This window comes from Bidens hawaiensis, unplaced genomic scaffold (genome assembly GCF_021521415.1).
Source record: "Bidens hawaiensis isolate Kalapana, Puna unplaced genomic scaffold, B.hawaiensis_p1.1 tig00004003_1, whole genome shotgun sequence".
NCBI classification, from domain to species: Eukaryota; Viridiplantae; Streptophyta; class Magnoliopsida; order Asterales; family Asteraceae; genus Bidens; species Bidens hawaiensis.
The window spans coordinates 964949-980349 of NW_027491234.1; the positions used below are offsets into that span (position 1 = coordinate 964949).

At 40.2% G+C, this 15401-nt stretch overlaps 2 protein-coding genes across 2 annotated transcripts; both read left to right on the top strand.

The window, feature by feature from the left end:
- Positions 1 to 9251: 9251 nt before the first annotated feature.
- LOC143624928 (uncharacterized) lies at positions 9252 to 9722 on the top strand. Its single transcript, XM_077095421.1, has one exon. It carries the CDS (start codon positions 9252 to 9254, stop codon positions 9720 to 9722), a length of 471 nt encoding a protein of 156 aa, XP_076951536.1.
- A 2709-nt stretch (positions 9723 to 12431) lies between these two features.
- LOC143624929 (uncharacterized) lies at positions 12432 to 12908 on the top strand. Its single transcript, XM_077095422.1, has one exon. The coding sequence runs from the start codon at positions 12432 to 12434 to the stop codon at positions 12906 to 12908; it is 477 nt and encodes a 158-aa protein (XP_076951537.1).
- Positions 12909 to 15401: the final 2493 nt, after the last annotated feature.

The window sequence follows — 15401 nt, forward strand, 5'->3', positions numbered from 1 at the left end:
TTATTTGTTATGTTTTATTTGGATAACGTTTATTTAAATTTTGTGATGTACTTTGGTTATTTTAAATTTAATAATTAGTTATTGTCACTATATCATTGTTAGTATCTTGTGAGCTACTGTGCAATCAGTTGCGCCCCGGCATTTCCGTCGTAGGTTGGGGAGTGACAGATTGGTATCAGAACCGAAGGCTGTAGGATAGGTGGTTAGAAAAACGACCCAGTAGCATGCTTAGGGTCACATACGTGCTTATGTGCTACCCTAATTGTTTTATTATATTTGATTGTCTTAGCTTGATTAATTAATTAATTGAATTTTTAAATAATTGATGTACACACACACAACTCCGAGGTTATCCTTATACTCAAAATCACTTTTAAACTAATTGATGTACACACGCACAACTCCGAAGGTATCCTTATCCTCAAAATCATTTTTTTAAACTTTAGATGTTATTTTGGGAAATTCCTTAAGAATTTCATGAATTTTTTTTCATTCTTCCTTAAAGTATGGGAAGGTGTGACGAGTTTTTGTAGTAACTGGAAGGGGGAGAACACTATGAACGAAGCTTGGCAAAACGATTCCGAGAATCAAAGGGAAGATGCTATTCCTTTCCTGGAGATTTAAATCCGAACATAGTATTTGATCTCATAGGCCAAAGCGAAAACGTGTCACATACTTCAAAGCTTTAAGTAGTCTGGTGGTTATCTTGAATAAAGATGACTGCATTCCTCGTTTATAACCGAATTCACGGTAATACGTGGCTAAACTCGATTTTCTCAATATTGTTTTATTGAATGAATGAGTGATGTAAAAGAGTGATTCTTAAAATACTTCAATTGTTTACTCCAACCTCCTTATTTTGAAATTTTTAACTGTTTTGTTGGAGATCCATGGTGGTTCATGGACAATCCAACACCCAACATTTTGATTTTTATTTTGAATTTCGATCATTTTATTGGATAAACATGGTGGTTCATGAAAAATCCAATCATATGTTTTAACTATTTTAAATTTTATTCGTTAATGGAAACATGAAAATCCATGGTGGTTTTGGATGTTTCAATTATCCGATAAAATTTTTAAAATTTTAACATTATTTTATTATTATTTAAGAATGTTTTAAATCTTCAATCCTCAACCTCAATCACAACCTCAACCTCAAAATAATAACCAAACTTGACCTATTTTAATATTTTACTTTCATAGCAACCTCACGAATTTCCTCATCTCATAAACTTTCATATTTTGTCCTCATAGTATGTCTTCCGGTCGCTACGTTCATTCCACAAGAAACAAAAAGAACTCCAAGAAGAAGATGGCCTCATATTTTGCCAAGGAGATGGCTACTATGCTCCCCGAACTCATGATCCAAATGCAAACTATTAATGCCGCCACCGCAACCTCAAACCCCGTTGCTTTTTCCTACAAACAATTCACCTTTGCTAACCCTCCCCAATTTGTTGGAGATAAGGATGCTACTATCCTCCTCCAATGGTTTGAGCGCATGGAGAGCATTTTCCTCTATTGCCAATGTCCCGAGGACAAGAAAACCACTTATGCTTCAAGTGTCTTCGAGCCAAGAGCTCTTACATGGTGGAACAATGAAAAATTCTCCTGTGGAGCCGAAGTCGCCATGGCTATGTCGTGGGACGCCCTCAAGGAAATCATGCTCACGGAGTTCTGCCCGAAACATGAGATACAAAAATTGGAAAACGAGTTTTGGGTGCTTAAACAAGAAAGCGGTGATAGTGACACTTACGACAACCGATTCCATGAGCTTAGTTTGTTAGTTCCCCATTTGGTTACCCCCCTCTTTCGAGCCATTGATAAGTACATAAGTGGGCTACCTCTACAAATTCAAGACTCCGTATTCAGTAGCAAACCGCAAAGCCTTCGCGATGCCATCTCTCTTGCTTCTACCTTGACCGAAAACCACGTTAAGGCCGGGACCTTGACGAGGAAGAATACCAAGAAATCCACCGAGAAGGCCACAACCGAACCCGCAAAGGATTTTAAGGCCGAATCTTCTTCCAAGCCCGATAACCATGCTAACCACTACTTCATCAACAAGAAAAAACGCAAGGCTGACCACCGAAACTATGCTTTAACCCAATCCAATCCGGCACCTCAAACCTAACAAGCCTATCCCAATAAGAAACCCTATACCGCGCCTCACCCATTGTTCACCAATTGCAACCGTTATGGTCAACTTGCCAACACTTGTCGCGAAGTTACGCGTGGACACATCGCTCCACAACGGTTAGTTCCGCAAGACTCTCAACCTCGTACCAGACCGTTTGCTTAACCCAATGCTCCTCTTAGGGCTTGCTATAATTGTGGAGACCCCAATCACCTCCGCAATGCTTGCCCTCGACTTGCTTATGCTCACCAAGCTTAAGTTATACCCACTCCTTACTACACCACCCAAGCCTACCAAGTCCAAAAATATCAACCTCAAGTCCCTCCACTCGTTGCTTCTCAAATTCCTCAAATCATGGCTCCCATGCAACCGGTTCAAGTTCCCGCTATTCAAGCTCCACCAACAAATCAAGCCGCTCAAGCAACCCAAGATGCTCGTGGGCGTGCTTTCATGCTCAATATGAACCAAGCGCAAAACTCTAATGATGTAGTGAACGGTACGTTTCTCGTGAATAATCATTCTACCTCGGTTTTATTTGATACGGGTGCCGATAGGAGTTTCATTTCATTTGATTTTGAGTACATACTTGCCAAGCCCTGTGTTAAGTTATCTAAGCCTTTCTCGGTAGAAGTTGCTAATGGTAGTTCGATTGTTATTGATTCTGTCATCTGCAATTGCACTCTCACCCTCAATAAACATAGATTTTCTATTAACCTCATACCGATGAAGATGGGAAGCTTTGATGTCATAGTAGGTATGGATTGGTTATCTTTACATCATGCCGAAATCTTGTGCTTCGAGAAGTATATTCGAATTCCTCTCCCAAACTGTGTGGTCTTAAACGTTTATGGAGAAAGACCTTTCTTGAAACTCAAGATCATGTCTTGTTTTGAAGCCCAACGTTATTTACGCAAGAAATACGTGGCTTTTCTAGCCCATGTAACCGAGAAGAAATCTGAAGAGAAGAAGAAAATTTCTGATATCCCGATCGTCCGTGATTTTCCCGACGTTTTCCCCGAAGACGTTTCCGGACATCCTCCCGCTCGACAAGTCGAGTTTCGTATCGATCTGGTACCTGGAGCTAACCCTGTTGCCAAATCACCTTACCGTCTTGCACCCTCCGAAATGCAAGAACTTTCGAAACAACTCCAAGAACTTTCGGACAAGGGCTTTATTCGTCCTAGTTCTTCTCCAAGGGGCGCACCAGTTTTATTCGTAAAGAAGAAAGATGGAACTTTCCGTATGTGCATTGATTACCGTCAACTCAACAAACTCACCATTAAGAACCGTTACCCTTTACCTCGTATCGATGACTTGTTCGACCAACTTCAAGGAGCTGCTTGCTTTTCGAAAATCGACCTCCGTTTGGGTTATCATCAACCACGTGTCAATGATGAAGATATACCCAAAACCGCATTCCGAACTCGATATGGGCATTACAAATTTTGTGTTATGCCTTTTGGGCTAACCAATGCACCCGCAGTTTTTATGGATCTCATGAACCATATTTGCAAACCTTACTTGGATAAATTCGTAATTGTTTTCATCGACGATATTCTAATCTATTCCAAAACTGAAACCGAGCACAAGAATCACTTACATGTTATTCTCAATCTCTTGAGAAAAGAACAACTTTATGCCAAGTTCTCTAAGTTCGATTTTGGCTAAAGGAAGTTCAATTCTTGGGCCACGTCGTAAACGAAAAAGGTATACATGTTGATCCCGCCAAAATTGAAGCTGTCAAGAATTGGAAAACCCTGACTTCTCCCACCAAAGTTCGATCTTTCCTTGGTTTAGCGGGATATTACCGTCGTTTCATCCGAAACTTCTCTAAAATTGCTTTTACCTCTCACCGCCTTAACTCACAAGGGTAAGCCTTATGAGTGGGGGTTGAAGCAAGAAGAAGCCTTTCAAACCATAAAGGACATGCTTTGTAATGCTACGATTATAACACTCCCCGAGGGAAATGATGATTTCATTGTCTTTTGTGATGCTTCTAACCAAGGTCTTGGTTGTGTTCTTATGTAACGAGGCAAGGTTATTGCTTACGCCTCGAGACAACTCATGATCCATGAGAAGAATTATACGACACACGATCCTGAGCTTGGAGCCGTTATATTCGCCCTAAAAATGTGGAGACACTATCTCTATGGTACGAAATGTGTCGTTTACACCGACCATAAGAGTCTTCAACACATATTCGATCAAAAAGAGCTGAACATGAGACAACGACGATGGGCCGAGTTACTTAGCGACTATGATTGTGAGATTCGCTACCATCCTGGTAAAGCGAATGTCATGGCCGACACCCTTTGTCGAAAGGAACATGTTAAATTCGTGTTGCTTAATTGCATGATTAATCAACCCGATCTTCTTTGTTGCATCTATGAATCTCAGAACGTCTCCGTCACCGAAGGCAACATGTATGACGAGATGTCATGTGGTGCCGAACTTCAACTTGAATCTAAACAAAATGGCTTGATTTATTTCATCAACCGCTTATTGACGGGCGACCCGTAGGAAAGCAACTAAGTGAATTAAAAGATATAAATATGCTTTCGGGATTAAGTTAATTTCGTGGAATTAGTTGACTACGGTTGTTCGTGTGTTTGCAGGTTTGAGGAGCTAGAGAGTGACGTTACGAGAACACGGGCAAAAACGGTGAAGAAAACGGAGCTGGAACGCGAGAGATACAAAGAAAACAAGTCGCGGGAATGAGCTCCACAGTGGCCCACGGTCCAGACCGTGGACCACGGTCCACCTGAAGCAAACATTCCAGAGTACACCGTACCGCGGAGGAACAAGGCGACCGTGGACCACGGTCCAGACCGTGTCCCACGGTCCAGCTTGACTAACTGTTGACTTTGGTTAACCGTGGACCACGGTTCACACCGTGGCCCACGGTCCGGGGCGGAGACACACATGCATGTCTTTTAATAGGCCATTTTTGAGTGACTTTTGAACTACTTTTTCACTTAGGATGGCTAAGGGCGATTTTTGAAGAACAAGAACACTATTTTGGGTCTTTGTATCATTGGGTTTATGTTTGGGATTGCTAGTAACAAGATTCTTGACACAACAATAATCTCTCGAGCCATGAGTGGCTAGTTTCGTGGTATTTCTCTCGGGATGAAAGGTTCTTTGCAAAACACTTTTGTTATTGTTCTTGAACTTGGATTGATTATCTAAAATGTTTTGTTAGCATAATCTTGTGTTTGTGTGATTGTTTGTAACTTGTCCATATTGTTTCTATCTAGCTTTTAGCCATATGTTCTTGGTGTCGTTGGCAATCGAGATTTAGTGGGAAGAATTAGAAAGAATAGTATTGATTGATTGTGAAGTAACAACCTCGCATTCTAGGAATCCAAGTACTTAGTTCTTGATTAATCACAAACAATTGCATGTACACAAAACCGAGATATTACGGTTTATCCATTGAATGTTAACAAGAGTGTTGAGAAATAACCCGAACCCCAAGAGGAATACTTGTTTAATTATTCGTTTACAACTTTGGTTTAGTTTAATTTAGTGTTAAAAATCAAATCAAATCCAACTTGGAAATTACTTTGTGTCATTACATTTATCTTAGTTTAATCGTTAAGCTACTTGGTTAACACATTTTCCACAAACTCTTCGTGTTCGATACCCACTTACTGCTATCTATTTAGTTGTATTTGGTTTAAGTTTGAGTGAGCCTTCGACCTCACGTCAAATTTTGGCGCCGTTGCCGGGGAGTAGTGTGCAACGTGTGTTACTCTTTTAGTTGTTTTTTTAATTGTTATTGTCAGTTTTACGTGGGTTGAGTTAGTGTGCAGGTATCTACAGGTATATGTATACGCGAAACTCTCGGTCTTCATCACCGTTAGTTTTTGATCTGGAAATCGAAAGATCTGCTCGTCAGAATCGGATTCTTCAAAGGGAGAATAAGATTACTAGGACACCAAGCACACACAGTCAAACAACTGACACCACAAACATGGCTCGGGTCAATCTATACCTCCTATACCACCACTCATCAATCCAGAAAATCCGCCCAATGAAACCGTTACCACTACAAATCCTACTAGTGAGTCCACTTCGACCGTGTTTAGCTTTCAACCACCATCTAACCTTCTGCCCTTAACTAATTTCATGCCCACTCAAGGACAATCATCGAACTCACAACAACAATCACCTTTCCAATCTCAACAAAACCCGCCTTATAATCAACCGTACACGTTACCACAAGACCCACCCATCATCCATACTTCACCGGGTCTTAGGTCGGGCCCGCACTCGTTTGGTAGGCCGCGTTATGGCGATAATAGCGAAGGGTATGAAGATTATGAAGAGGGATATTCGAGTGGGGGAGATGGAAATCAAGTAAGGGTGCAAGGTCAATTAGGTTATGTTCCGCAACAACAAATGCAACAACGGGGTGGGCCACATGTCATTCAAGCACCATTGCAACAACCACAACCATTGCAACAAGTTCCTCCACAACCTCATTTTCAACAACCTCAACAACCGATACCTCAACCTCAATTCCAACAATATCCACCGCCAAGGCCCGTGTATAGGCAAATGGGTCAACCGAGAGTACCAATAGGGGTACCGAGAAGGCATGTGAGAGAGATGGCTAAGGGAATTGAGGCTCACTTTCGACCGATCATTACAAACAACCCATCTCCGGTGGTCATTCCTCAACATCAAAATGGAAGAACATTTGAGGTTAGAACCAACGCACTCCAAAGTTTACCAAAGTACAAGGGTTTAGCAACCGAAGAACCCTATTTCCATTTGGAGGCATATGAATCGATTTGCAACACGATCGGGGGTCAAGGTTTTTCACCGGATGAGGTCAAGTTGGTTTTATTCCAATTTTCGTTAGAAGATAAGGCAAAGAGATGGTTTTACACATTGCCTTCCGCATCAATTTACACTTGGGCCGAGATGCAACAAAGGTTCTTGGAAGAGTTTTACACGGCCCAGAAGACAAATGATGCAAGACGAAGTTTGAGAAGCTTCCAACAACAATCGGGTGAGATGTTTCATGAAGCCTTTAAGCGATTCAACATGATGATAAAGAATTGTCCTCACCACGGTATTGCTCCTTGGGAATTGTTGAACGCTTTTCATGAAGGGTTGAGTATGGAAGATGAGCGGGACTTAATGTCAATCACGAATGGTACATTCGGTACCAATTATGAACAAGATGATTGGGCATTTTTGGAGCAAATGTCGGTTACATCGAAGAGAAAAGCTCAAACCGCAAGAAGAGCAAGACCGGCTACCATGAGACCAGAAGTGCATGCGGTTCACAATGAACAACAAATGCAACAATGGGGTGGGCCACATGTCATTCAAGCACCATTGCAACAACCACAACCATTGCAACAAGTTCCTCCACAACCTCATTTTCAACAACCTCAACAACCGATACCTCAACCTCAATTCCAACAATATCCACCGCCAAGGCCCGTGTATAGGCAAATGGGTCAACCGAGAGTACCAATAGGGGTACCGAGAAGGCATGTGAGAGAGATGGCTAAGGGAATTGAGGCTCACTTTCGACCGATCATTACAAACAACCCATCTCCGGTGGTCATTCCTCAACATCAAAATGGAAGAACATTTGAGGTTAGAACCAACGCACTCCAAAGTTTACCAAAGTACAAGGGTTTAGCAACCGAAGAACCCTATTTCCATTTGGAGGCATATGAATAGATTTGCAACACGATCGGGGGTCAAGGTTTTTCACCGGATGAGGTCAAGTTGGTTTTATTCCAATTTTCGTTAGAAGATAAGGCAAAGAGATGGTTTTACACATTGCCTTCCGCATCAATTTACACTTGGGCCGAGATGCAACAAAGGTTATTGGAAGAGTTTTACACGGCCCAGAAGACAAATGATGCAAGACGAAGTTTGAGAAGCTTCCAACAACAATCGGGTGAGATGTTTCATGAAGCCTTTAAGCGATTCAACATGATGATAAAGAATTGTCCTCACCACGGTATTGCTCCTTGGGAATTGTTGAACGCTTTTCATGAAGGGTTGAGTATGGAAGATGAGCGGGACTTAATGTCAATCACGAATGGTACATTCGGTACCAATTATGAACAAGATGATTGGGCATTTTTGGAGCAAATGTCGGTTACATCGAAGAGAAAAGCTCAAACCGCAAGAAGAGCAAGACCGGCTACCATGAGACCAGAAGTGCATGCGGTTCACAATGAAGAACCTCAAGTTTCTAATCAAGTATATGATGTATGCACGAGTTGTAACGCATTGGGACATGCAAGTGAAATGTGTCCCGGTGTGGATGGGCAAGTTGAAGAGGTGAATGCAATTCAAGATCAAGGGGGTGGTCGAAATTATAACATGAATTCAAATACCTACCACCCCGGGTTGAGGAATCATCCCAATTTTCGATATGGCAACCAATCGGCTCAACTCAAACCTAACTTTCAAGGGACTTCGCAAACCCACTTTGTTCCTTGTCAACAATATTTCAATCAAGGGAACAACCAAGGTGGGAACAATCAAGGAAGTCAAAATCACTTTAAAGGAACGGGTGGAGGTCAAAGTGGGTCTTCGGGGCAAAGTTCATCAAGTGGAAATGAAGTAATGGATATGTTGAAGTTAATGCAACAAGACATGCAAAAAAGGAATCAACTGATGAAGCCCTAATGCAAAAAGATGAAGTTCGGGACAAGGCCATCCAATCATTGACCACACAAATGGGTCAACTTGCAACCGAGGTGGCGGAATTGAAGAAAAACAAAGGGAAATTGCCAAGCAACACCAAGGTAAACCCTTCTCATAACTCGTCTCGTAATGTTCCTATTAATCATGTTAGTGTGTTGAGAAGTGGTAAAGAGTATAAGGCGAATTTGTCGCCGGATTTGGTTGATGGGGAAGTTAAGGGTATCACGGGTAAGGAAAGTGATGATGAAGAAGTTGAAACTAATAAACCCACTAAACATTTCACTTCTGAGAAACCAACCCAAGCCTCGGGTCAAGCCCAAAATTTAAATGACAACAACAAGGAAGGGGAGTTAAATGTAATTCCATTTTCTTCGGCTTTACTTGACCCGGGCAAGAAAAATGTAATTTCACTCAAAAGGAGGAAATGTGGGAGGTGTTTAAGCAGGTTAAAGTAAACTTACCTTTACTTGAAGCAATAAAACAAGTGCCCGCTAACGCAAAATTTTTGAAAGTGTTATGCACTCAAAAGAGGCAACAAAAAGTGCCTAAACGGGTGGACTTAACCGAGCGGGTAAATGCGGTTTTAAAAGGAAATCTCCCTCCTAAGCTACAAGATCCGAGAACACACCTAATTAACATTCAAGCAGGTGATTTTCAAATGTTGAGGGCGTTATTGGATCTTGGGGCCGGGGTGAGTATTCTTCCGGTGGGTTTGTATGACCAATATGACTTTGGTCCCTTGAAACGTGTGGAGAACACTGTTGTATTGGCCGATTTGTCTCATAAACTCCCCCGTAGAATCGTACGGGATGTAATTGTGAAGGTAGAGGATTTTTATTATCCCGTGGATTTCTTGGTTTTGGATTATTCATCGGGCGACTCAAGTCAACAATAAAATGTTATCTTGGGTCGACCATTCTTGAACACGGCTCATACCATCATTGATTTTAGGTTTGGTGCTGTTGACATGGCGTTTTGGCAACTGGAAAATGCGTTTAAATGATTTTACTCATGTTGCTAATTCTTTGAGTGGTGAAGAGTGTTTTTGGGCAGATTTTGTAGATCATTGTAATCCTCATGAGTATGATGAGGATTGTATGGAAGCTTGTATTTGTGATGATTCTAAACAGGTACACCTGTGTGCGTTGCGGATGGAGGGGCACAAACAAAATGCCTTAGCTTTGCAAGAGAAAAGACCACCATGGACACATCAAATGGAGAGCTTGCCAAAGGAAATCAACTCGGACACAACACCATCCTTGGAGTGTCCACCAAAGGTGGAGTTGAAGGAGCTTCCAAGTCACTTGGAGTACGTTTTCTTAGGAGAGAATGAAACCCTACTGGTTATCATTGCTTCTAATTTGGAGGAAGTTCAAGAGCAGGCATTAGTGAAGGTGTTAGGAGCACATAAGGCAGCCATTGGATGGACGCTTGCAGATATGAAGGGTATTAGTCCTTCTATTGTTATGCATAAAATAATTACAGATGAGGAGGCTAAACCAACACGAGAGACTCAAAGGAGATTGAACCCAAACTTGCGGGAAGTGGTGAAGAAGGAGGTGATCAAGTGGTTGGATGCGGGGATCATTTATCCCATTTCGGACAGTGCATGGATGAGCCCGACACAGGTAGTGTCCAAGAAAGCCGGTATTCAGGTAATAAAGGATGATAATGGTGAACAAATCGCCACCCGACCAGTAACCGGGTGGTGAGTGTGCATCGATTATAGAAAATTAAATACCGCCACCTCAAAAGACCATTTTTCGTTACCATTCATTGATCAAATAATTGAAAAACTTGTGGGTCAAAAATATTATTGTTTTTTGGATGGGTATTCGGGATATAATCAAATTGCAATCCATCCCGATGACCAACACAAAACCACTTTTACTTGTCCATATGGTACCTTGCTTTTAGACGTATGCCATTTGGATTGTGTAACGCCCCAGCCACTTTTCAAAGATGTATGATGAGCATATTTTCGGACATGGTCGGGGATTCACTTAAAGTTTTCATGGATGACTTTTCCATTTTTGGGTCAACCTTCAAGTCTTGTTTCAATGATTTAGAAAAAGTTTTAAAACGATGTGTCGAGACAAACTTGGTTTTAAGTTGGGAGAAAAGTCATTTCATGGTGCAAGAAGGTTTTGTGTTGGGCCATGTGGTTTCAAGTAGGGGGATGGAAGTCGATCAAGCAAAGATAAAAGTAATTTCATCCTTGCCACCCCCGAAAAATGTAAAAGGGGTGAGATCGTTTTTGGGACATGCCGGGTTCTATAGAAGATTCATTAAGGGTTTTAGTGTGATTTCAAAACCCTTATGCAATATTTTGTTGAAGGATGTCCCTTTTGAGTTTACTAATGAGTGTTTGCAAGCGTTTGATAGTTTGAAGAAAAAGTTAGTGCAAGCACCAATTTTGCAATCACCGAATTGGTCAACACCGTTTGAAATCATGTGTGATGCTAGCGACAACACGATGGGAGCGGTTTTGGGTCAAAGAGTGGATAAAAAGCCGGTGGTGATTTATTATGCGAGCAAGACTTTATCCGAGGCACAATTGAACTACACCCCAACCGAAAAGGAGTTGCTTGCGGTGGTGTATGCCTTAGATAAGTTTCGCTCATATATTTTGGGAAGCAAATTGTGGTGTACTCGGATCATAGTGCGGTGCGGTATTTGATGGAGAAGAAAGATGCAAAGCCGTGTTTGATTCGATAGGTGTTATTGTTGCAAGAATTCGATCTTGAAATTCGTGACAAGAAGGGATGTGAAAATGTCGTTGCCGATCACTTGTCAAGAATCACCCTTGAGGGTGTTGATGATCCGAAGGAGATAAACGAGAAATTTCCGGATGTATAGTTGCTTGTTGTTTCGACTGCACGTGGTATGCCCATTATGTCAATTATTTGGCCACGGGTGCGATTCCAGAATATTGGTCCAAGAAGAGAAGGCAACAATTTGCGGCCCAAGTTAAGCAATAAATTTGGGATGAGCTGAATCTTTTCAAGATTGGAGCGGATCAAGTAGTAAGAAGATGTGTACCCGAGAATGAAGTACAAGAGATCTTGAAACACGCCCATTCATCGGCATGTGGGGGCCATTTTAGCGGCTCTAAAACGGGGTACAAGGTACTTATGTGTGGATTCTATTGGCCGACGATCTTCAAGGATGCTAGTGAATACGCTCGGCATTGTTTAAATTGCCAACGAATTGGGGGTATATCGAAACGGAATGAAATGCCCTTACAACCCATTTTGGTTGTAGACATTTTTGATGTGTGGGGTATAGACTTCATGGGCCTGTTTCCAAATCATGCGGGTACTTGTACATTCTTGTTGCGGTCGATTACGTGTCAAAATGGGTCGAAGCGGTTGCAACAAGAACTAATGATCATTCCGTGGTGTGCAAGTTTGTTCAATCCAACATCTTCTCAAGATTTGGGATTCCCCGAGTTATCATAAGCGATGGTGGATCACATTTCAAGAATTTTGCATTTGGCAAATTGTTGAAGCGTTATGGTGTGAATCACCGAATTGCAACCCCCTATCATCCTCAAACAAGTGGCCAAGTTGAAGTGTCGAATCAATAAATCAAAGAAATTTTGATGAAGACGGTTCGGGTTGATGCATTGTGGGCTTATCGCACGGCTTACAAGACACCGATTGGTACCACTCCGTATCGGTTGGTGTATGGGAAGGGGTGTCATTTGCCAATGGAGTTAGCTCACCGGGCATTCTGGGCAATTAAGAGCCTTAATTTGGATTATAAGGAAGCCGGTGAGTTAAGAAAGTTGAAATTGAACGAGTTGGAGGAAATCCGGGATAAGGCGTATGAATGTGCTTTAAATTACAAAGAGAAATTGAAGAGGGTGCATGATGCCAAGATACCGAGACGAACATTTGAGGCTGGGAAAAAAGTGTGGCTTTACAATTCAAGACTCAAATTGTTTCCCAGGAAGCTCAAGAGCAAATGGATAGTCCCGTTTGTGTTCACAAGGGTCGGGAAGTTTGGTGATGTGGAAATTGAGGACATGCAAAGTCAAGCTAAACAAGTGGTGAATGGCCATCGTCTCAAACTGTGACATTCGTCAATTTCGGGTCACTTTTGTTATGTAAACCCGACCCGTTTGTAACCCGAACATTTTAAATATATAAAATATTGGATCTTGTCATTTAAAATATATAAAATATATAAAATATTGTTTTTTTTATATTATGCATTGTTTGACCATTTAAACATACCCATTTTTATGCAAACCATAAAAGAATCTTTATACCCAACCCTTCACTCCTTCCCTATATATACACACCCATCTTCTTCATTTTACTCTTGCCACATCTCCAAAAAAACTCTCTCAAACCTCCATAGATTCAAGGTTGTTATTTCTTATGTATTTTTTGAAGTTTTGACTTCTCAAGTCAAACTAACTATAGTCTTTCATTATAACGTGTTCATCTAACATTACTAACTCTTGAATATGGTGGTACAACATATATATAATAGATACCCCTTTTTTCCTTTATTTGTTACTTCACCGACTTTGGTTGGTTAAGTTTCGAATGTCATAAGGCAAGGCTTCATGGAGGACTTCGTGTTCTTGATATATATTTACACACACATAACTTATTATACATATCACTTATGACTAACTTCTAACCCTTTAGTTTGTTCATCTTATTTACAAGTTCCATGGTGTGGGTTTGTATAAGACTAACCTCGGTTTAACCGAAACTAGTCCAAACCGGAAACCGAACTTTTGTTTACTAGTTTTGTTAAAATAGTTGTTTAAACATGTTTATTGCTAGATTTGAGTTTCAAAAATCATTTTTACAAGTTCTTTGATATTAAGCATATGGAATCCATCTATGAATTCGTTGGGAGATGGAAACTGAACTAAACCGAAACTTTTGCTTAAAAGACTTGTAGTTAACTTTTTTTGTTGTAAAATTTAAGTTTTCTTCATTTTTAAACCAATATAAAAGTTCTATGATATTTAGGCATGTAGAAACCATCTATGAACTATTTGTGAGATGGAGACCGAACTATACCGACTTTTACTCGCTTAAGACACACAAGTGTGTTTTTAGTTATCAAGACTTGTATATTTCTTTAAAAAAAATAGTTTACAAACTGATTTTAATTATTTTTCTTAAGTACTTGGAATAGTTGGATCCAACTTGATCTCATAACATAGTTTGGACCGACAAAACCGAACACTCGCTTAACGTGCGTTGTTAGTTCTAAACAATAGATCTACGTACTTGGTTAAGTGTTAGTATGTTTTAATGAGTTATCTCATAACAATTAATATTTTGGAAAGTTGACTTTGGGTTCGACCATTTGTCAAGACCCGAACCGACAACCCGAACACTCGTTAAAAACCCGTTTTAGTATCTTTAGCCTAATGGAACTTGCATTTTAGCATTTTCCCCACCTTATTACTTAACATTGGTTAAGTAAATATTAAGGTTAGATACTTTAACCCGGTTTTGAGCAAACTTACATTTTTTAAAAGGGTTATTATTATAAATTCTTAAATAGTTACATTTTAAACCTTGAACTTTAATTGATTAGTTTTTGCAACAATTATTTTATTTAAAGATCTTCAAGACAACCTTTCTAAATCCAAGACTTTCTTTTATTCAGGCTTCATACGTTAAACTCGTCGTTCCGGCAAATCTCCAAATAATCAATCTTTCAAGTTTATTACTTGAACGTGAGTAACTTCATACCCCGTTTTCTATCTTTTATTTTGGGGGTGACATTTCAACTTATCTAAACTAAATGTTTTATACTTGGGGTCTTAAACCACAAACGTTGTTGTATACCTTACTTGAATAATTGCTCGATTTGGTGTTCTATGCTTATTTGACTATTTGTTTATCGCTTTTGGATGGTGGAACTATAAATCCTAGACCATTTGGCAACCCCTCATGGCAAGGTGTCGTTAACGTAATGCAATTAACGATAACTATAAAATCCTAAACTATTTGGCAACCCCTTATAGTTGGGTGTCGATAACTTGTTAGCGATAACTATTTATCCAAGTTTATAGCTATTATTTATGGTTTTGAATACTAGTTTTGTGGCTTTTCATACTATAAATCTATTGTTCAAACTTATGAATTGCTCACCAACCTTTGTGTTGATAAACTTTATTTTATGAAATGTTACAGGTTTGCATCTAGGTTGATTATGGAGTTCGGTGAAGAAAACATCACAAATACCGTTAGGATATTAGCAAAATTGAACAATATTTGATTTGCTATATTTTGTTATATTTTGTTGTATTTGAGTTATGAATATTCGGTTATGTGACATTTTCGATGTTGTGAAATGAAATGAGTTTGTTAAATATTGTCGCTTTAAATAGTGTCATGCGCTTATGAGCAATCGTTGCACCCCGGCATGTTCCGCCGCCTTTGGTCGGGGTGTGACAGATTGGTATCAGAGCCATGAAAATTAAGATAGGTGGTTAGACGTAACGACCTAGAATTGTTATGCTTAGGGTCCTATACGTGTGTTCATACGTGTTTACTCTATCTAATTGTTCATATCGCATGTTTATTTATTA